The sequence below is a fragment of the Rattus rattus genome, chromosome 3 (assembly GCF_011064425.1).
Source record: "Rattus rattus isolate New Zealand chromosome 3, Rrattus_CSIRO_v1, whole genome shotgun sequence".
Taxonomy (NCBI): Eukaryota; Metazoa; Chordata; class Mammalia; order Rodentia; family Muridae; genus Rattus; species Rattus rattus.
In genome coordinates, this window is record NC_046156.1 from 23212710 (window position 1) to 23236729 (window position 24020).

The window sequence follows — 24020 nt, forward strand, 5'->3', positions numbered from 1 at the left end:
CATCTGGAATAAAAAAAACCCAGGATAGCTAAAACTATCCTCAACAATAAAAAAGGACTTCAGGGGGAATCACTATCCCTGAACTCAAGCAGTATTACAGAGCAATAGTGATAAAAACTGCATGGTATTGGTACAGAGACAGACAGATAGACCAATGGAATAGAATTGAAGACCCAGAAATGAACCCACACACCTATGGTCACTTGATTTTTGACAAAGGAGCCAAAACCATCCAATGGAAAAAAGATAGCATTTTCAGCAAATGGTGCTGGTTCAACTGGAGGTCAACATGTAGAAGAATGCAGATCGATCCATGCTTATCACCCTGTACAAAGCTTAAGTCCAAGTGGATCAAGGACCTCCACATCAAACCAGACACACTCAAACTAATAGAAGAAAAACTAGGGAAGCATCTGGAACACATGGGCACTGGAAAAAATTTCCTGAACAAAAAACACCAATGGCTTATGCTCTAAGATCAAGAATCACAAATGGGATCTCATAAAACTACAAAGCTTCTGTAAGGCAAAGGACACTGTGGTTAGGACAAAAACAGCAACCAACAGATTGGGAAAAGATCTTTACCAATCCTACAACAGATAGAGGCCTTATATCCAAAATATACAAAGAACTCAAAAGTTAGACCGAGGGAGACAAACAACCCTATTAAAAAATGGGGTTCAGAGCTAAACAAAGAATTCACAGCTGAGGAATGCCGAATGGCTGAGAAACACCTAAAGAAATGTTCAACATCTTTAGTCATCAGGGAAATGCAAATCAAAACAACTCTGAGATTTCACCTCACACCAGTGAGAATGGCCAAGATCAAAAACTCAGGTGACAGCAAATGCTGGCGAGGATGCGGAGAAAGAGGAACACTCCTCCATTGTTGGTGTGGTTGCAGACTGGTACAACCATTCTGGAAATCAGTCTGGAGGTTCCTCAGAAAATTGGACATTGAACTGCCTGAGGATCCAGCTATACCTCTCTTGGGCATATACCCAAAAGATGCCCCAACATATAAAAAAGACACATGCTCCACTATGTTCATCGCAGCCTTATTTATAATAGCCAGAAGCTGGAAAGAACCCAGATGCCCTTCAACAGAGGAATGGATACAGAAAATGTGGTACATCTACACAATGGAATATTACTCAGCTATCAAAAACAACGACTTTATGAAAGTCGTAGGCAAATGGTTGGAACTGGAAAATATCATCCTGAGTGAGCTAACCCAATCACAGAAAGACATACATGGCATGCACTCACTGATAAGTGGCTATTAGCCCAAATGCTTGAATTACCCTAGATGCCTAGAACAAATGAAACTCAAGACGGATGATCAAAATGTGAATGCTTCACTCCTTCTTTAAAAGGGGAACAAGAATACCTTGGCAGGGAAGAGAGAGGCAAAGATTAAAACAGAGACTGAAGGAACACCCATTCAGAGCCTGACCCACATGTGGCCCATACATATACAGCCACCCAATTAGACAAGATGGATGAAGCAAAGAAGTGCAGACCGACAGGAGCCGGATGTAGATCGCCCTGAGAGACACAGCCAGAATACAGCAAACACAGAGGCGTAATGCCAGCAGCAAACCACTGAACTGAGAATAGGACCCCTGCTGAAGGAATCAGAGAAACAACTGAAGAGCTTGAAGGGCTCGAGACCCCATATGTACAACAATGCCAAGCAACCAGAGCTTCCAGGACTAAGCCCCTACCTAAAGACTATACATGGACTGACCCTGGACTCTGACCTCATAGGTAGCAATGAATATCCTAGTAAGAGCACCAGTGGAAGGGGGAAGCCCTGGGTCCCTAAGACTGAACCCCCAGTGAACTAGACTGTTGGGGGAGGGCGGCAATGGGGGAGGGTGGGGAGGAAGACGACACGGAAGGGGAGGGGAGGGGGATGTTTGCCCCGAAACCGGGAAAGGAATAACACCTAAATGTATATAAGAAATATTCAAGTTAATAAAAAAAAAAAAAAAAAAAAAGAGCTCTGACTGCTCTTCCAGAGGTCCTGAGTTCAATTCCCAGCAACCACATGGTGGCTCACAATCATCTGTAATGAGATCTGATGCCCTCTTCTGGTGTGTCTGAAGACAGCCCCATTGTACTCATATATAATAAATAAATTTTAAAAAAAGAAAGAAAAAAATAATTACGAGAAAACACAATCAAACAGGTAAAGAAAAAAAAAGCCATCCAGGACTTTAAAATGGAAATAGAAATAATAAAGAAAACACAAAGGGAGACAACCCTGGATATAGAAAACCTAGGAAAGAGATCAGGAGACATAGATGCAAGAATCACCAACAGAATAAAAAACATAGAAGAGAGAATCTCAGGGTCAGAAGATACCATAGAAAACATCAACACAACTGTCAAAGATAATGTAAAACACAAAAACCTCCTAACCCAAAACATTCAGGAAATTGAGGGCATTTTAAGAAGATCAAACCTAAGGATAATAGGTATAGAAGAGAGTGAAAACTCTCAAATTAAAGGACCAGTAATTATATTCAACAAAATCATAGAAGAAAACTTCCCTAACCTAAAGAAAGAGGTGCCCATAAACATGCAAGAAGCCTACAGAACTCCAAGAGAAAAGAAATTCCTCCTGTTTCATAATAGTCAAAACACCAAACACAGAAAACAAAGAAAGAATATAAAAAGCAGGAAAGGAAAAAGATCAAGTAACATATAAAGGCAGACCTATCAGAATTATACCAGACTTCTCACCAGAGACTGTGAAAGCCAGAAGATCCTGGACAGATGCCATACAGACCCTAAGAGAACACAAATGCCAGCCCAGGCTACTGTATCCAGCAAAAGTCTCAACTAACATAGATGGAGAAACCAAGATATTCCATGATAAAACCAAATTTACACAATATCTTTCTACAAATGCAGGCCTACAAAGAATAATAGATGGAAAACTCCAACACAAGAAGGAAACAAAACTACACCGTGAAAAAGCAAGAAAGTAATCTCCTTGCAAGGAAACCAAAAGAAGAGAAACACACAAAAATAATTCCACCTCTAACAACAAAAATAACAGAGGAATGGATACAGAAAAGTGGTACAACTATACAATAGAGTACTACTCAGCTATCAAAAACTGCTTCATGAAATTCATAGGCAAATGGATGGAACTAGAAAATATCATCCTGAGTAAGGTAACCCAATCCCCTCCCCCCCAAAAAAATCACACATGGTATGCACTCGCTGATAAGTGGATATTAGCCCAAAAGCTCAAATTATCCAAGATAGAATCCACAGATCACATGAAGCTCGAGAAGTACAACCAAAGTGTGGGTTCTTCAGTCCTTCTTAAAAGGGGGAACAAAAATATTCATAGGAAGAGATATGGAGACAAAGTTTGGAGCAGAGACTGAAGGAATGGCCATTCAGAGCCTGCCCCACCTAGGTATACAGCCCATATATATACAGCCACCAAACCTAGACAATATTGATGAAGCCAAGAAGTGCATGCTGACAGGAACCTGATATAGTCCTCTCCTGAGAGGCTCAACCAGAGCATGACAAATACTGAGGCGAATGCTAGCAGCAAAGCATTGAACTGAGATCAGGGTCCCTGTTGAATTAGTTAGAAAGAGAACTGAAGGAACTGAAGGGGCCTGCAACCCCATAAGAACAACAATATCAACCAATCAGAGCTCCCAGGGACCAAACCACTACCCCAAGACTACACATGAACTGACCAATGGCTCCAACTGCATATGTAGCAGAGGATGGCCTTGCTGGGCACCAATGGGAGGAGAAGCCCTTGGTCCTGTCAAGGCTGGACTCCCCAATTCAGGGGAAAGAAGAGGGGTGGTTGGGAGGGGGAATACCCTTATAGAAGAAGGAGGAGGGTGATGGGATAGGAGGCTTATGGTCAGGAAACCAGGGAAGGAAATAACATTTGAAAGGTAAATAAAAAATATCCAATAAAAATAAATAAAAAAAGAGAGAATGTATATATTCCATGTATTACACACTGTTTTAATTTATCCTGGTAGCATTTTTAAACTCTAATGATTATGCTGTCTTAGTAAAATGGTGGTTGTAGTTTCTCCCCCAATAGCCATTACTGAATAACTAGCTAGGTTTCCAGTAGTTGGCATGATTTCCTTCCTTTTGAGTAGGTATTAAGGCCAACTAGAGAGCTGTTCTGAAGTCAGCCGAACAAACCAAAGAAAGAAGCAGTATGCAAGACCCTTCCATGGCTTTTGCTTGAGTTCCTACTTGAGCTCCAATTCTAAATTCCCTCAATGATGGCTTGAAATCTGTTATATGAAATAAATCCTTTCTTCAAAAAAAATAAGATTATAAAATATTCATCTCTGTAATGAATGCCCCCATAGAAGATGTGTTGGCAGGATTATGCTTACTTGAAAAAGGTTAGTCAGGATAATTTAAATGTCATCACTGTTTTCCTTCTGCCTCCAACAAGCAATTGCCTCTTGCCTTTAAGTCATCGTCAGCCAAAGTTCTTTGTTCTCCATGGTAAAAGAAAATGATGAAAAACCCAAATCCATAGGAAGGGCGCCAAAAAGTCAACAGACAATCCTCATGTATAAATCTTGACTCCCTTCAAAATATTTCAATAAGTCGTTTTATTAAAAATACATACAAACTATACTTTTTTACGTTATGTATGTGAGTACACTGTTGCTGTCTTCAGACACACCAGAAGAGGGCATCGGATCCCATTACAGATGGTTGCGAGCCACCATGTGGTTGCTGGAAATTCCAGGACCTCTGGAAGAGCAGTCAGTGCTCTTAACTGCTGAGCCATCTCTCCAGCCCACAATGTATACGTTTAAAAAGCAAAAATTGCTAAGCAGAGAAACAAGAAGTTGTACTAATATAGATTGTGTTTATTGAAATGAAAAACAAGTCTTTGTAGGATTTGTTTGCCAGATCTTTTTGAAATCAGCAGCGCAACATCATTTTCCTACTTGCCTCTCTCCCCATGACACCAGGCACACAATAGTCACTCAAAATAAAGACATGTTAAGAAAAAAAAATAAAACTGACACAGTATACGGTTTCAAAATTGTTTACTGTCTGGTCAAATAAGTTTTAATTGTCAGTCATAGAGTGAAACACACATAAACATATATGTTAACGTTTATCGAGTTTGCATTGTTCTTACATGAAAATGTGTTTTGGCTTATAGGGAAACACAATCCCGGGATAAGTTGTGTTCTATTAATCATTCTCATCACTGTCAAATCATCTCTTTTGGGTTCCTTGGGAGTGTGAATTGAGATTGGGATGTTCAATTCAGACTAATTGTCTACAACCTGCTCAAAAACTCAGCGAGCTCTGTGTTTTACCAAAGGTAGAAAAATAAGCACAGTATGTTGAGTTTTTCCATCCAAAGGTATAGCATATGGGAACAAAGCATGCTGGGCATAAAAGAAGACGTTTCTGACTGTCAATCACCCCTAATGAACACACACTTCCTCCACCATCAGTCTCTGACACAGCCCAGCCCAGCTGTTATTTTGCATTTATTGAAATTCTCCCTGCTAAATAATTATGCTCGCCTTTAAAAAAGTAAATTGCTCAAAATTATATTCAATTTCTCTCTCCCACCCAACACATTCTTCACCCTTACAAAGCAATCCCAGAGCACGGCACGACTGCGTTCTGACCGGTCTTACATACTCCTCGGTCATTTCTGTTGGGCTGGAACCACAACCTAAGTCACAGCACAGCAAATTCTGGTCTTCTGCAGAGTGTGTTCAAGCTTATATACTCAGGGAACAAGCCCTAAGCCCAAGCTTCACCTGGCTAGCAAGGCTCTCATCCTTTCCTAATTCATGTTACTTTGGGATTCAAAACAATCCTACAGGTCGCCAACTGAGACAAAAAGCTGAACAAACGCTGTGCACAATCTCTCTGGGGTTCATTGAGGCACTGGAATCCTTCCTGCATGCACTGGAACTGTTTTGATTTTCTTCCACATTTGAAGCACCTGCCTTTAAAAGCAGACGAACACATTAATCGGAAGAAAACCACCATGAAAACAAGTGTGTGTGTGTGTGTGTGTGTGTGTGTGTGTGTGTGTGTGTGTGTGTGTGTGTGTGTGTGTGTGTGTTTATTCCAACCAAGTTCTAAAGCCTTGCATGACTCAGATTGTGTTTTTCTCTGGGTCTGTATGTCTGCTACTGAATGCATGTGTTTGCTTCATGATAATTTTCTAATAGGCATAAAATATTGAAAAGCAGGTATTTACCAAAGGCCCCATACACCAGCCATTTCAGACTGAAACCGAAAACCTTTTAAAGAAATTTTTAACAACAAATTTCACCTATTCTACGTGTCTGAAACCAGTCATTAGATTTCTTAGCTTCTAGTTGAAAAATTTAAAAAAAAAATCTCTTTTAACTAAATAGGATACACTTTTAAAAAAAAAAAAATTCCCTATGGAGATGTTTCTTCTGTGTTGTTGTTTATTAAATGCCTTGCCGCGCTGACGTCATACTCCCAGCTACTGCAATTCGATGTCCCCTGCGTACAAGGTGATGAGCAAGATGGCAGTGAATCCGGTTAACATCCCTGCGTTCTGGATCATGAAGAAGGTGAAGTCCGTTTGTCTTCCAGTTACTTTTTCTCTCAGCATGTCGTTCATCTCTGGAAACTAGAAGGTACATTATTAAATAGCTGTCGCCATCTTGTGGTGAAGCCTGAAATGTTCGTCTGGGGTTTCCGCACAGGGGCTGAGCATTAGTTTCATTTGGGACATAGCACTATTTTGGTTCAGGTATGATAATGAGGAATCCTAGTATTTTTGCGGCATCCACAGTAAAACAATCGAAAGGTACCTAGCTTGATGCGTTCTCCCCTCAACTCTCTTCCCATATATCGTTGTCTACACACCAAATTTTAAGGAATTCAACCCTGTCGTTTTCACCCTCAGGCACGCATTTCCTTTAGTCCTTCCTATGCAATACTATATTCTACTTCATCTCCCATTAGATATGCTATTTTTCTTCTTATTTCATAGTATTTTTAAGTTTTTATAAATATTCAGTCTTCTGTATACCTTGTTTTATTTTGTTGTTTCTTGCTTAGCCCAAGCTGGCCTACTAATCACTACGTAGCTAATGATGTTCATGGACGTATAATCGCCCTGCCTTGGGCCACCACAGTGTTGGTGAAGTGTTAGGGTTCTTCCTATTAGATGTGTGACATTTTTGTTTGCTTATATTCTGACCTCACTCCTCTGGAGAGAAATACTCATGGACGTGGCTTTCCCGCCCATCCGATAATTTTCAGGGCTGACTGGAGGGGGAAAAGTTTGTGTAGCTGACTGAACCATTTTCTGAAGTAACTTTATTTACTTCTTCAGTTCGTTTCATTGTGCTTGCTCTATCTTCCCAGAATGACAATATTTTTAATGAATTGTGTATTGGTCTAGTGTTGAAGATTATAATACTTTCATTACAGTGACAACAGATAAAATCCTAGGTGTTTTTAGCAAATAAATAGTGTGCTTATCCTCAGAAGACAAGTTTAATTTGTCATACAGTAAAAGGAGACCTAAGAAAATAGCCCCTACTAGCGAAAAGTGTTCATTTCATCACTGTTCATAAGATCAGACACCAAAGAATCAAAGACAGCCCTTCCAAGTTACTGTTAGCGCAAGTTACTCACAGAGTGAGACGGGCTAGGCTGGGAGACGGCAGGGAGCTGAAGGCCACACTTCAACTCATAACCCGGACGTTCATTTGTAAAACGTCAAACTAACGCAAAATAAAATACTTGATTTTCTTACCATATCTGCCAGAGAAATGTAGAGGAACATGCCTCCAGCGAGTGCAAATATAATATTTGGAGCAAAATTGTTGCCCACCAAAATGCCGAAAGCGAGCCCAACGTAGCAGGAACATGCAGAGAGGAAGTTAAACAGCAAGGCTTGCCGAGTACTCATCCCTGCATTGAGCAAGATCACAAAGTCCCCTGGAAGAGAATGTCAAGTGAGTCATGCTTCCCTCTGTTTGGGGATGAGATGAATAATAATAATAATAATAATAATAATAATAATAATAAACAATAATGAAGAGGAGGAGGAGAGAAGGAGGAGGAGAAGGAGGAGAGGGAGAGGGAGAAGGAGAAGGAAGGAGGAGGAGGGGGGAAGGGGAAGGAGAAGGAGAAGGAGAAGGAGAAGAGGAGGAGGAGGGGAAGGGGAAGGGAAGGAGAAGGAGAAGGAAAAGGAGAAGAGGAGGAGGAGGGGAGGGGAGGAGGAGGGGAGGTAAGGAGGAGGGAAGGGGAAGGAGAACGAGAAGGGGAAGGAGAAGGAGAAGAGGAGGGGAAAGGGGAAGGAGGAGGGAAGGGGAAGGGAGGAGGAGGAAGAGGAGGAGGAGGAGGAGGAGGAGGAGGAGGAGGAGGAGGAGGAGGAGGAGGAGGAGGAGGAGAAGAAGAAGAAGAAGAAGAAGAAGAAGAAGAAGAAGAAGAAGAAGAAGAAGAAGAAGAAGAAGAAGAAGAAGAAGAAGAAGAAGAAGGGAAAGAAAGAAAGAGAGAGAGAGAAAGAAAGAAAGAAAGAAAGAAAGAAAGAAAGAAAGAAAGAAAGGAAGGAAGAAAGATCATTCATCTCAACATATGATCAGATTTTGCCCAGTCCAAGATTCAATCACCTCTTGCCCTGTGACCTGAGGCGCTCACCTAACTCATGAGGAAACTCCTCACACAGGATCGCTATGGAAGTACTGAGTCCTTGAAGAAGAGACAGAGTATAGGATGCCCCGATAGCCAAGCCATCGATGAAATTGTGGAGGGCATCACAGAGCGTGATCATCCAAGCAATCGTTCCTATTTCTGACAGTTTGGGCCCCTTCAAACAGGTGCATGAACTTGACTCTGCTTTTCCATCCTGTAAAAAGAGCAACAAAAAAAATATCAAACAACATGATAACTGATATTGTGTGAACATTCAAGAAATCCAGACAACTAAGAGATGGGTTATGTCCCAGGGGAGACAAATTGTTCCAAACTAAAAGTCATTGGTAGTATATGAGGAACCCTAATAATGCATCACAGAGGGAAAAAAGCTTACAGCAGGGGCAGGTGAAATGAATCACCTGACATACCTTGAATGAGTCACTTATAATTTTAATTGGTGGCCTTTTAAATCAATCCTTTGACTTGCATGAACAAATTCTTACAACCTCCTTCCTAAGATGTAACAGATATTAACCTAGGAACTTGATATATTTGCACATCTAAATGTTATTAAAAGACTAAAGTGAAAGTCGTCTTCACATTATAATTTAAATATGGCATCAATTATTAAAACAGGATGACATCAGGAAAGGTTCGTTCTACTTCCCATGTCACTGCGTGACCATTACCAGATTATTCTGTCAGTTTCTGAAGAGACCGTACAATGATCCAATTGTTCCTCAACAACTCACCAAGTTCACTGTGCTCTAGTTACTGTTCTGGGTGCTCTAGATCTCTGTGAGTCTTAGATATTCTATAAAGTATGATGGGCACAGGCCTGCCTTTGCACTGACACTTATTTCATTTTTTTTTAAGTAACAAAAAAAATAGAAAAATCCTGCGGCAGGATTTTCAAGTGAGAATCTTTATGAGAATTCCGAGTTCCATAAAATCAACAATTTTTGAAGACCCCAAGGATGCCTGCTAAAGCTCTTTGCATAAGAAGAAGACCGTACAATGTAAATGTGACCGTATGTAGAAAGCAGTTTGCACCTAAGTAGAGAACACTGTGTTCCTAATTCTTCTCTCCATATCTATCTAAGCATCCAGTCAGACTATCTGTTGAGCACCTGCAATTCCTTACATACTATGCAGATGTTATGGGAAAGTCAAGTCTAAGAAATTTTATAGGCTGGGTTGTTTCAATCTGTGCAATATACACCCAACAAGACAGGGGCTTCTTTCAGAGTGTCTGAGGGCATGAACATTTACTCTGATGTTGCTTCTTCGCTCAAGACACTGTGGCATCCTACGTTCACGACTGAATAGAGGTCTTAGAATACATCCTTTAACTGTCTACCTGGTGGAAATCTGAATCTTTGAAGGAATGTTTTTTGTTTAAACACATAGTCGGAAGTCGTCCAAGCAAATAAAGTCTTTTACTTTACCACAGTGTTTCTCAACCTTCCTAATGCACCCCTTTAATCCTCGTGTTCCAAACCATAAAATTATTTTATCACTAGTTCATAACTCTAATTTTGCTGCTGTTGTGAATTATGATGTAAATATTTGTGTTTTCCAATGGTCTTAGGTGACCTCTATGAAAGGATCACTTACCCCCTCCAAAAGGGGTCACGACCCACAGATTGAGAACCGCTGCTCTACAAGGAGAGAGTCATTTGTGGTCACCATCCTCATCCTTGCTGTGGTTGTTATGGAGTGACCAAAAGTCAAATGGCTTGAGTAGGTCCCAGGCCCTGTTTTAAGCACCTTAGATATTTAATTTACCTCAAAAAGAAATTCTGAGGCTAAAGAAGATTATTATCATTACTGTAGAGCGGAAGAAATCAAAACAAAAAAGTTAGTGTCTTTACCCAGAGGTGAAAACAAAGCTCGTTGGCTCCTTTGGTAGCAGTGGTCATTGACTGCTGGCTAATGAGGTAGGGGGGTCTCTACTGTGGTGAGCCCTGAAAGCAATTCATACTGAGAATTCTTCCTGAACTCTTTCTCAGCCCCAAAACTCTTCTCAACACTAGAAGAAAGGACAAAATAAGCCTCTAAACTCTACTTTAAAATCTGTGTCATCTTCACAAAGAGAGTGACATCTTCTCTTCAGATCAGGTCTTTTTATTTCACGCCTGTATTTTCAATGCATGACATAATGAGTAATAATGAGCTTTGGGGGCAGTGCCCTTGAGTCAGGAAGCAGTGACAAAGGGAGCCATGGGAAAAGCCACAGAGAAAGTGACCTAAGTGTGGTAAAAACAAACTTCCCAGTTACACTTCATAGGACAGATTTGTTTTTTGTTTTTTGTTTTTTGTTTTTTTTGGGGGGGGGGAGCTGGGGACCGAACCCAGGGCCTTGCGCTTGCTAGGCAAGCGCTCTACCACTGAGCCAAATCCCCAACCCCATAGGACAGATTTGAATTACAGCAACTGCTTCACTTTCCCACTCGGCTTGCCTAACTACTCACGTGCTTATAATTTCCTTATTTACCTGTGATGGTTTAGGGAAAGATCTGCAAAATCAAGCTTTGGAAACCTACATGCCAGGTGAATCTGCAGACACCTTAGATTCTACATAAGAAATGGCATTGATCTATCAGGCATGGCCCTCTTACCTGCAAGCACAGACCTCCCTGGCTTTGTTTATTACACCTGCTGTGAGCTCTGTGTGCTCAGGTCTCAAATTATACCCTTGAGAAAGTTAGGAGCGATAGACTTTTAATCGCTTTGGAACAAACCGAAGTCACCCACCCAGGAGGCAGACATTTGCAGTTCTTTCATAATTCACCCCGAATAAATCACTAAGCAGAGAACACAGAAAAAGCTAACCACCCTATTGGGTTTCCCTCTCCTGATCTTCATTTGTAAACTTTCGCTTAATGCTGCAGTTGCGAACCTGCTGCTATCACTTGCTTGTTTGGTTCCTTGTCTGGTTTTATTCTTCCTGATGACGCTGCAGTCCTCCACCATGATAAGGCTAAAGCCTAGTTTTAAGAGACTGTGAGCCCACAACATTTCCCCCTTTTTGTCCAGTTAAAAAGCCTTTTCACTTATATATAAATTGAGTACAATTATTACCATTCTACAATTTATAAAGCATATGATATACTCAACACCCAGTCCATCACTATATCAGTTAAACAGAACATTTAGTTATTCATTCCAGCATAAGAAAGGTTTAGAATCTATATTATATCTTGGCTAGCTTGTATACTATCTGATAACTATCTAATAAAATATGTATAGAGTTAAACAGCCTGATAGGCTATGAGACTATAATGTCTTCAACCCTGTCAGAAATCTGGGAATGACCAAATCTCTATACACATAGGAAGCCTAACACGGCTTCCAGAACTGAGAGGTTGTAGAGACAAATCTCCACTAGCACAGTCCCCTGTCCTGAAGTTATCTGTATTTTGATGCTAATTCCACTGCCCCAGGACAGCTGCCCTGTCACATACTCAGGAATCAGGTGACTTCACCAGAACCTTCTCCCCATTGATTTTGTAAAATACAGGTGAGGGGCAGGTACAGGATAGAAGGAGGCCTATCATTGGAGGAGAAGGAAGGATGGGTGGGAAAGAAGCTTAAAGGAAGAGGAGGAGACTAGAAGAGAAAGGAGACAGGAGACAGAGAGAGGGGAGAAGCCATGGCAGGTGATGTTAAGATTCTGCTCTGTGTATTTACAGGTTGTTATCAATGTTTTTAAGGGATGGATGGTACCAGGCTTTGTATGTTTAAGTGGGCAATTATATCTTATCAATTGGGTCAAAGGAAAAAAAAGAGACTGTGACCCAAGATCTACGTCTGTGATCAGGGTGGGGATGGGGGTTCTGACCAGACTGACCCTTTGAGCTTCAGACTCTTTATTCCCTACATCTGTTACTTAATCTTTTAATTGAAAACAGGTTCTTCTTTCATACAATACATCCTAGCTAGGGTTTCCCTTCCCTCTACTCCTCCCAGCTCCCCTCTCTCCCAACTTAACTCCCCCTCCCTTTCCTGTAAGAAAGGAGCCAACCTCCAAGAGATGACCACCAACCATGCCAAAACAAGATACAATAAGACAAGCAAAAGCCCTCATGTCAAGATTGGCAAAGGCAAACTAATAGGAGAAAAAGAGACCCAAGACTTGGCAAAAGAGGCAGAGACACACCTGCTCCCACTGTTAGGAGTCCCCCCAAAACACCAAGCTACACAACTGTAACATACGTGCAGAGGACCATGTGGGGCCCATACTTGTAGCTTCAATCTCTGTGAGCCCCTATGAGCCCTGCTTAGCTAATTCAGTGGGCTGTGTTCTCCTGGCAGCTTTGACCCCTCTGCTTTACTGCCTGCTGTTTGATTGATTAATGCAAATAAAATCAGACAAATTGTACAGTAATCAGAATGGGGGTAGGAAGAATATCACTCCCTGAAATTACAAATGCAGATGGGAGACTAAGCAGACACCAGACATACGCTGAAGAGGAGGAAGCAAGAGTAGGAAGAAGTTGTCCTAATAGTATAAAATGCACATGTCAGGTGGTTCCTTAAGACAGCTTCAGTAACGCACGGGAAGTTGGAAAAGGAGAAGAGGCATAGAGGGGCAATGAGAGGAGGGAAGAAGGATGAGGAGAGAGAAGAACACAAGTAAGGAGGAGGGGGAACAAAGAGGAGGAAAAGATGAGAAGAAGATAGAGAAGAAAGACAGAAGGTGACGGATAGAAGGAGAAGGGAAGAGACTAAGAGGACAGCAGGAAGCAGGAAGGAGATGAACAGAAAATGAGAGGTCATGGCTGCTCTTCAGAAGAATACTGATTACATAAATATGACTCTCTCCCTTTGTGAAACACTTGAAGTATTCCTATTTTTTTCACATGTAAGCATGTTCAAAACACAATGTCAGAATAAAAATAATAAAACTGTGTGGCTAGTGCACACCCTTCTGTAAAGTCCTTAATAGTCTAAGAACAAATATATTTGGAATATATATACATATATGCATATACATATATACATATATATATATATTTCTCATCATAGTACTCTTTGGGAGAAAAAGCTGTCAGTGCTATTTGTAAAGAAAAAGTGTTATATTTTCTAGATATCCTAGACATCTTTATGATATAGATAGATATATATATATATATATATATATATATATATATATATATATGGTGAAAAAGAAACCAGGGGAGCCATGGTTGGGGGTGAAGACATTGGGGGAGGGGGGACAACAAACAGGAATGTTACATCTCTGAAGACTTGAAAGACCCTACTGCTAACTAGAAGAGTTCCCACAGCAGGCCTTCTGTCAGGCTTGCTTCACATGAAGGAAAGGGCGATTGTCCCACCAGAGCAAGCCTTGTTGTTTGTTTCAAGGTTTCAGATAGTACATAGTCAACCTCCCTGTGCACTGGCTCATGAGAGGTGACAAGAGGCAGGATCTGCAAGCAGATTTTTATGGCTTATTGCCTGTACACTTTATTGGTGAGAAGGCAAAGACAAACAACCATTTGAAGGTTAAATCTTGCATTCTCATGCTGCAAAATGATTTGCAGAGGAAGCCCTGGTACAAAGTCAAAAAGAAACGTAGCAACCTACAGGAAATTGCATTAGTAGCAAAAGGGTCTAGATGTCAAGAAATGCAAACCATGTACATAAAGGTTTAAAAAGGTGTCTATGGATGGGAATTAATATAACAGAAGTAGTAACAATAAAATCGAGTTGAAAGACGTCAACTTTAAACAAAGGGTGGTTTAAGAAAAACAGTTTAAGCTGACTGTTGCTGCGTGCATCTCTAATCCCAACAATCAGGAGGCAGAAGCGGGCACATCTCTGTGAGTTCAAGGCCAGCATAGTCTACATAAAGAGTTCCAGGTAAGCTATGGTGACATAGTGAGACCCTGTTAAAAACAAAAACAAAAACAGAAAAGAAAAAAGAGGAAGGACCTAAGCCAACAATGCAGAATGATTTGGCTCTCTCTCTCTTCATTCTTCTTCCCAAGATGGCCATTGAGTACATTTCCTTTCTCTGTAAGGATCACGTGCCTGTTTACTTAGCCTCTTGAAGACAGGTGACCAAGTCAGCTTGTAAGGGTTGCCAAGGACTACACCTCACCCCTCCAGCTTGGGTAACGATTTGATCTCCTAAGTTAACATGAACCAGAAAGTTACAGAGTCCAGGAGGGAAAGTGAAAAGAAATATTGTCATATACATCCACAATACTTCACAATTTATAAAGCAGATCTGATGCTAGCATCTGCATCTTCTCTTGATCATTACAACATCCTCAAGAGTGAAACAGGACACAGTCCAGTATTTTCATTTCGGAGACACAGAAAATGACCATCTGAGAATAGAAGCAAGTTGCTCGAAATCACACAGGAGTTATTGGGTCAGACTACTTAATAATTCATTGAGTGCAGTATATATCCCACAGCAGGAACTGGGTTAAGTGAAGCTGTAAATATAAGTAAAAGAATCCTCATTTTGTTAGAATTCATAGCCCAGCAATGAGCATTCACAATTAACGCTATAAGCATGTGGTAGATAGCTCACAGATGACTCTCAACTCCTCTCCCATGCCCTCCTCCTCTCTCTGAATATGACTCCTGAAATATTCCTTGTTTTTTGTTTCCTTTTGTTGTTTGTTATTTGGTTTTTTGGGGGATTTTTGTTTGGTATTTCCACTTGAGACTCACCACTGGAGAATCACTACAGAAAGGAAGAGAGATGTCAGGTATTTATTCTTCCAGTTTCTTTGTGCACTCTGCCCACCTCAGGCTGTCTGCATCCCTCAAATGAAGACCATGGTTTCTCTTAAAGCAACTCTCCTTTCAGGCTCCAGAAAGGCCTCTTTGATGTTTGCTAACTTGGTCATGCCACTATTTCCACTGGAAATCATTGTAGCTAGGAATAGCGTAGGAAATCAGATCTCCCAAAAAAGGATATGTTAATTTGTTTTTATAAGATTCAAAGTTGAGAGGAAAGGGAAGGAGAGGTACATTACATTTTCCAGGGAAGACATGAATTCAGAGTTCAGGTAGGTCCTGCCTCTTGGTCCTGATGGCCTGGAAGAACCAGTAATAGCTGAAGAGACTGTGGCATTCAGAGATGCTACAAAGGACCTTCTGGCAAACTCTGGTCTAGCAATCATGCACAGAATCCTAGGATTTTGGAGTAAAATAATATCCCCTTTAGCATTATATGTTGGTTGGTGGGTACTACAGGAACTCCTCTCTGGCCATAGAATACCCAGTAGATGCAAGATCACATGTAATTGGCTATGATCTGGTCCAGCAAAGTGTAAAATTTGATATCACAACATCGTTCCAGTTTTGAACTATGCACCTAAAAAAGAAGTACATTTGGGTCTTGAAGATGCATGCATGTGAGTTAACAGTCACAGGTGATTCAGTCTTATGACGTCTCACCCTAGTTAGCTCTTTTCCTTCAAAATAACATTTCAATAGGAATTCCCAACAGCCAGTTCACTGTGGTAGATCTCTAAATGTGTCAGCACCAGTCATTCAAATTTATTCATAGTTGACCTACGACACAGTGATAAAGGAAGTCCTCCAAGTAAGCAGGACTTTGGATGGAATGTCTGATTTTCTACTCCCTACAAAGGAATGGGCCTGAATATAACGTTTAAAAGACAAAACTGGAAAATTGGTAGTGAAGATGTCTGTGAGGAAATATTAAGTGCGGGGCTCTTGGTAAACCCATGGTACAAAGCTAATTCTCTTTGCCTAAATCTCATAAAGGAGATCACAGAAAACAGCCTTGATAATAAAGTGAACAAAATCTGATTACAACTCTCTTTCAATCACCATCCTGATATTTGCTTAATGAGTCCACACAGAAAATGCCAAAATAGTAGGGAAATAGCTTATTCATGTCTTCAACCTCGGAGGTGATCTGACTTTCGAGAGCTCAAGAAAGACCCAAACTGTGGAAAGCCAAAATGACATGGAGCTCCCCTTCCCAAGAACATGGCCAAGATGGCTGTGTATGGCCAGGACAATGACCCTAGCCCCTTCTCATTGTGAGGGGAACTCACTCATTAGACTCACAAAGATAGAGCGGTTGGTGCATGCCTTCTTGGCCGCCAATACTGGTGCAAGTAGTATTTACAGATTTATATGGCACATCAAAGACATCTGTAAAAATGGCCTCCACACTATTCTTCATCAAAAGAAGGAACACAGTTTATTCATAGAATGTATAGAGTGGGTCACTTAGTCTCCAAGAAGCTTACAGATGGAACTGTGGGTTAAAGCTCAGCTAGAATGAAAGCCAAGGGACCAGCAAAGTTAGCATGCTGTCCATAGAGTATGAACAAATGCCTCATACCAGCAGACACACACACACACACACACACACACACACACACACTTAGTTATTAATTAACTGATTATTTATTAATATATGTATTTATATGATTAACTCTGTCACAGAGAAGTCACAGCATCAGGAATGGCTGTAGGTATGCTATAGAGCCCAGCTCTCCTAAAACACCTCATGGGATTCACATGAATCTGTGGGGGTCACAAAATTTGGCAACAGTGAATGATTTCTGTATATCCTAGGACTCAATATTAATTCAAAATCAAGTGAGAAATGAATCATACATGTTCCCCTGTTTTGATCGCACAACAGCCTTGATTCTGAACTCCTGCGTTCCCGGTACCATGAGTGCTGTCACACCATGACATTTGTCATGCCAATGAACAATAGTTCTGCTTTTATAGAAACAGTAATAATTTAATTATAGAAAACAAAGACTTTTAATAGTTTTCTACCATCATTCTTCAGTATAGATTCTTTGGTTTGTGTCATAGTCAGCTGTTTGATTTGTAAATTGCTATTTGAATTGCTGATTGCACTTATCAGAATAAATCATTTCATGAATTTGGGTTTGGGATTAGCGAAAACAACCCCTTAAAAATCTGAAATAGCATTAAATGTGTTCCTGACATCCTTTACAAAAGTATTTCGATTAAGTAAAGTATTTGATATTTGCAATCATAAAATCAAAATATTAATCAACTCTGATAATGTTGAAGATGATCTATGCCCCCAGTATCATGCACTCAGCTAAGATTGGATAGTTAATGCATTAATAAGCCAGCACACCCATCTCGTTTACAAGCACACTTGCTTTTGTCTTTAATAAGTGGTGAAATTATACCTGTCCAAAAGATGTCTAAAATATTTTTATGAATCATTATCAGTAAATGCTTTGTTTGCTTACTTATTTTATACACCTGTATTTCTAGAATCATGCAAAAAAATTTCCCATTGAAAAAGAGTCACAGGAAGCAGCCCTGGTTATAAGATACACAACTTCAACTCTGCTATCGAAGAGAGCAATCAGTCTTAAATTAAAATTCAAAGAATTCTTATTACCCATTGAACTTGGTGATTTCAAAAGGCCTACTGCCCAAGGGATTCACAATTCCACCAGGAAACATCATTTTCCATTACTCTTTGAAAGGAGAGTTAAGCCCCTAGCAATATGATGTTCTTATGGAAGCCAGCAGGTAGATGAAGTTACTACACTCGTTCTGGGGAGAATTAATATCCTGATACCGAATGAGGCCGCAATCTACCTTAGAATGCACGGAATTTGGAGAGACTGCTCTTAATACTCCCTTCCCGGCAATCCTTGCTCAAGGGAAAACAGCCCAATAAAAACAAGACCACCAAGTTTTTAAAGAAATGAAGGTTTGGGAGGCCAGAACTGGAGATGGCCCCTGCCAGGTGAGGTGATGGCAGTCAATGTGGTAAACGCTGAAAGGGGGAGGCTATAGCTAGCATCCTACAGTGATAACCAGCTCGGAGAGTGATGGTCAGTTAAAATTAACACTGCTCATCTGCCTCTTTCCCACTCTTTCCTTCCCCACCGTATAGGGAGAACACTGGTGGTCATCGGCAGATCAGTTGAAGGCGACCATGATCTTTACATGACGTCGTGCAGAGAGAGAGTGGGAGTTGGAGTCATTTGGTCCATTCGCTGTACTTTTCAACCACATGAAGAGTAAGAATATAAGCTCACAGAAGGAAAGAGGGCAGAAACTCACAGGTTCACAGGTTTTGTTCCCTTACCCATCAGATACTCTGCCTATTTTACCCCAGCCCTCTGCCCCATGGTTGTCATGCCTCTAGCTTCCGCTTGGCTCCATAGAAGGAGTTCATACATAGAGGGAAAAGTGAGGCAAGGTGAGGGCAGTTTTCCCCTGGCTCTCTCCTTGAGAAGCAACATGGCTTAGCTATGTCTCTAATGAACAATCCCTGCTTCACTTACAGCGGATTCTTGAGACTGGAGCCTTCCATTTCCAGGAACTTCCTGCTTATCTAGTTCTTAGACCATCCTCTGTCGACTATTAACTCCTCTAGTTCAGCCTCCTCCTTGTTCCTGAGCCTCCCGAGTTCAGACCACTTCCTCCATTCCCAAGTTCTGTGAATTGTCTCCCCCGCTTCTGTTTATTATTTGTCTTCATTTAAATGCTTCACCTCTTTCTGGAAAGGGAGGTCTAATTTCATGCCCAACATAGGGCTCGCAAATAGCATATGCACCATTACTCATATTTTAATGAAAAAAATAAAACCGTGTTAAATAGACACAAAAGATTATAAAGTATTAAAGGCATCCTAAAATATAAAATATTCATAAGTTTGTGCTATGACTAGAATTTCTAGTGATTTCAGTGTTTGTATTTTATAGCTAAGGGGTCTTTCCTCGGCTCACCAAAGTGAAATTTCACGTGAGACAGGAGAAATTAGTTCTGTTATTAACACATATAGCCAACTGGAATTCAAATGTATTAAGCTGACAGGCATTTGGTTTCAGGAAAATCTCAAAGCTGCTTCTACAACTCTCTTTGGTAATGAAAATAACTGTTAATGGGAAAATAACAATTTCCAGAAACTTAAAATTTTTTTCTTTGTCTCCAGTCTATCTGTGGAATGAGTTGAGTTGTTTTGGGGGTCTTAGTTCAAATAATCTAGTAGAAATAATTGTCATTCATGTTCCACTTGGGACCACAGCACTTTACTTTGAAAAAAAAACATATTTAAGAGAAACTTTAAAGGTTTTCAAGAAATCTGCTACTCTTTGCCCATAGAATTTAAGTGGCATACTAATTAAATATATACAGTCTTCCTGATAGACTATTTCCTGCTCTCTGACAGGCTGCCTCCTGTTGTTACATAAGCCAATGATGTTGGTCTTCTAGTACATTCCGGAAGCCTGGTATCACATCTTATAAACCTGCATTCTTTACCCTATACAACTCTCACAGTCACTGAAGACTCTTAAAGGGGCTTTCCAGATAACAGAGACTGGTTATGTTTTAATATGAGCTAGAGAAATCAGCTGCTAATACCTTGAAAAGTGCCTTTTCAAAAATACAGAAATGCCTTCACTGTTCAGCAGGAGGTTTCAGGGGGTATCAGGAGGAAGGGCCTTGGTCCTGCCACTGCCTGCTGTTTGCACGGCATTTACCATGAATTATGTCGAGATCTGAAATATAAAGGATCCCACCCAGTACAATAAAAATGATGACTGACTGATAGGATGGATGGCCCTGGGGAAAAAACAAAGAAGTTCTTCCTACTGGCAGAGGAAGTTGGCCTTTTAGGGCATGGAGCTTGGGCACAGTGGTAAGAGGCAAAGGATGAAGGATGAGAAGGAGGCTGAGAGGCAGTGGTAACTGCGGCCATTGTGACAGAACAAGCCATTAGAACCACAGTGGAGTGTTAGGAAACAGGCGGGCTGCCAGAGAAGAAGTGAACGACACGGAGGCAGAATAAAAGGGCCTTCTCTGTGAGAGATGACCAGAAAGGAGTCTGTATTTCACTGGTCAGGAAAACAGGAAGTGTGTGTATTGTAAGTGGAAGGTGTAAGGGGGTGGGTGGCCTATTTATTGGGGGTGAGCACCATGCCATTCTAAAGACGCACTGGACGCTATGAGAAAAGAGATTTCTACAGTAAGGAAGTTAAGGTGGAAGATGCAGAATCTACTCCCAGAGCACACAGCACACAGAACATTGGTGGGAACAACTCATACAGCGCCTCACTTCCTCCAGTCCTAGGACTGCTGCTGTATGGCCATCTGCTCCTCAGAGAAATCTTCCACGCACACTATTCCCATTTACAAAGGAGGATGCTGAGGAATGGGGAGGCCGAGTAATATGGCGTACCTCTAGAAAGGAAAGGAGACAAGATCTGAATGCTATACCAAGCAAGTTAGGTCTTATCTCCAGGGAATGGGGAGCCTTAGTCCCCAGAGGCTTCCCTTCTCTCCAGCAAGTATCTAGCACGGTAGACACTCCACGAGTATCTGTTGGCTGGATAAGCAAGAGCATACTCAGAGCGAAAGAACGTTTTCTCTCAGAACACACCCACAAATTGTCACCCCGTGAACCATCCACTCGAATCCTTCCAAAGAATACAGCATAGAATAAACATCCAGGAAATTCTCCTTGCTCAGCTTCTCTGTGTAATACAAGACTCAGAAAGCACAAACGCATTCGTCATCTGTTTGCCCATTCCTTGTCTTCAAAACCTAGAAACCAGAGTAAATGCTCTTGACAGGCAGGGTTTTTTTTTTTTCATTTGTTTAAAACTCAGTACGTGGAAGTTAACCAGTGTTCAGTAACTAAACAAACAGAAGGAAGATTGTTTTGCAGACCTCAAGTGAGAAAGCACGATACTGAACTCTGAGTTCAGCCAACATGTCCCAGAGACTCCCTGGGATTAAGAAGGCTTTCCCTGACAGCCATCCTGCCTCCTTTGTAAGACATACACCCTTTCTTTAGATTATTTGGAGAGGATCAATAAGGTAGTAGAAAAGGGCTTATGGTTATTAGTTGAAAAGCATCTTCTGATTCACCTGACATAAACGATGCTAAATTTCTAACTGCAAAAAATTAAATAAAAAAAAAAAAACACTAGAAGCAAGGACTTGACCTGGATCATACAGTTTAAAAAACATAAAATACAGGATTTTTTTAAGTGAAGTTGAGAGACTCTCTGACTCAGAAACCTGCACAAAAAAAGACCAACAGCCAAGGGACAGCACCCTGTTTTGTTGCCGTTGCTGCTGTTGTTGTTGTTGTTGCTGTTGCTGTTTCTGTTGCTGTTGTTGTTTTGAGGAGCCAAAGAGTTAATCATTATGTTGAGTACACAGTGTTCCCTGACATTTATGTCAAAAGTTTTGAGGTTTTCTGAGTCCAGGAACTGTCTTATTACTATTTCCTGGCTTCCATCTTGAGCAATGTCATTGACTGAAGTGCATCTGTTCTTGAATAGAATATTATGATCTGATCTGAGGTGTTCTGAGGCCTGCTGATACTTCACAGATACATAGAGTAACTCCCGCCTCTGTGAGAAAAAAAATGAGTGGGCTTTGGAATCTGCCCCGTTCATTCTGTTGTACCAACTGCAAGCACAAGTGGAAGACTATAGTTTCCTTCTTGGCTGAGTCTTCTAATTTCATCATATTGATTAAAAAGTGATTTGAGAAACACCATCCTGCTTAGATCATCAGTACTATGTTAGAATATGATAATACTTTGAAGATACTGTGAAGAGTTTCCATCTAGAATTTTCTCTACAGTCATTGCGGAGCAGCATCCACACTGCTCTTAGCTACTCAGGATCATCATTATGTTCCTGAAACCCATTAAGTTCTGTCCTACCTAGAGACAAGCCATTGGGTGTCGGCTCCGTCAACAAGACTGCTCTGCAGTATTTCCAGAGACGGCTCCATCTCACCATTGAGAGGTGAGCTTACATGTGTCCTCTTCAAAAAGACCCCTTCTGACCACCCAAGTCAACGTGGTCACTTGGACACCACATTTTATTTCCATGTACAGCATTGCAGTCCTATGATGCCAAGCTGTGTATTCCGTCACCGTGAGCACAAAGATTGTATGGTTATCTCTTTGCAGTGGTGCCTCTGGTATCTAAAGCAGAGTCTGGCACATGGAGGTGATCATATAATCACACGATAGTGCCTGAGTAACAGAACAATAGTCCGAAGGCAGCTTCTACACTTCCATGTAGCTTCCGAGATGAAGCATAAAGCAAGATGTCGTAGGGCATAAAATGTTTCTGCAGTGTAGCACGTTAGTCTAGAAACTCAATTTAAGGTTGTTATTGTTTTCATATGAGTCCAACACTATGGAGTCTGGGCTAAAGCTAAGACATAAAATACACAAAATCGGAACCGTTTCTGCAAACATGGCGTCTACCCAGTGAGCAAATTACAATTTTACTTTCCAACTGCAACACCATTTCCAGATTTGAGTCTTGCTTTGAAGCCTGGAAAACTACGGACGATGTTTGAGCTCTCGCTTCGGGTTGTTTTCCAAAGGCATTTTATAATCTAGCAAAAAAGTATGAAAAACTAGAGAATATCAAATCACAGCCACAAAAGGCTTAAGGAACCTTCAAATGTCATCTTTACTGGTGTGCTCTCTTCACTAGTGAATGTTTCCAACTTCTACCGATCTCCACTGAAGGTTTCATGAGGTCAGGTTCTTTCAGCTCTTTGATATTACTAAGTAAGAGATTCGATAACAAAAGACAGTCTTTTTTTAATCTCCTGACACCAGCTGACAGAAAGAATCGAGCTCAGGCACTGGTCTCTCCTGATTGGAACTTGGAACTCACAATTCTTCTTAATAAAGGACCACTGATAGGCATGTTGGACAAAGATAAAGACCAGAGACTTGGTTAACATAAACAACAAGTCATTCGTTTAATAGGGTTTATCTTCTCATAACTGAATTTCTCTAAAGAAACAGAAATATAGTATGATCAAAGTTACCAGCCAACAGACAGTCTGATTCTAACCTGGAGAATTTGTTTTGTTATGAATGGGCACTAAAATTGTTATAGATAGATAGATAGATAGATAGATAGATAGATAGATAGATAATTAGATATATAAAATATATACCGTGAATTAATTAAAGCATTGAACAATTTCTGCCCCCCAAGAGCCTTGTCAAGAAACGTGGATGCCATTCATGGAACCACAGAGCCCGTCTTGCTTAGGCCAACTTTCCATCATGCAACCCACCAAGCAGATGTAAACTCACCAGGTTCTGGTTCAGTATCCCCAGGCTGCAAGGTGTGGCAGGCATGTAAAGAACAGAGCACAAAGTAAATAGTTTTGAAAGCATAAATAGCAAAAGTAAAAAGGAAGGAAAGCAGGGAAAGAGGGAGGGAGGGAGGGAGAGAGGAAGGAAGGAAGGAAGGGAGGAAGGAAGGAAGGAAGGAAGGAGCCTACTTTAGCAAGACTGACAATTACAAGTTAGACACCTT

At 40.9% G+C, this 24020-nt stretch overlaps 1 protein-coding gene across 1 annotated transcript in view; it reads right to left on the reverse strand.

The window, feature by feature from the left end:
• Positions 1 to 4874: 4874 nt before the first annotated feature.
• Positions 4875 to 24020, reverse strand: part of Slc39a8 (solute carrier family 39 member 8) — a 61062-nt gene continuing 41916 nt past the window's right edge. Inside the window, exons 7-9 of the mRNA XM_032897275.1 lie at positions 8692 to 8899; positions 7805 to 7989; positions 4875 to 6667 (exon numbers count right to left, since the gene is read on the reverse strand). Coding sequence (XP_032753166.1) covers positions 6518 to 6667; positions 7805 to 7989; positions 8692 to 8899 — 543 coding nt within the window. The 3' untranslated portion in view covers positions 4875 to 6517. The remainder of the gene's footprint in view (positions 6668 to 7804; positions 7990 to 8691; positions 8900 to 24020) is intronic.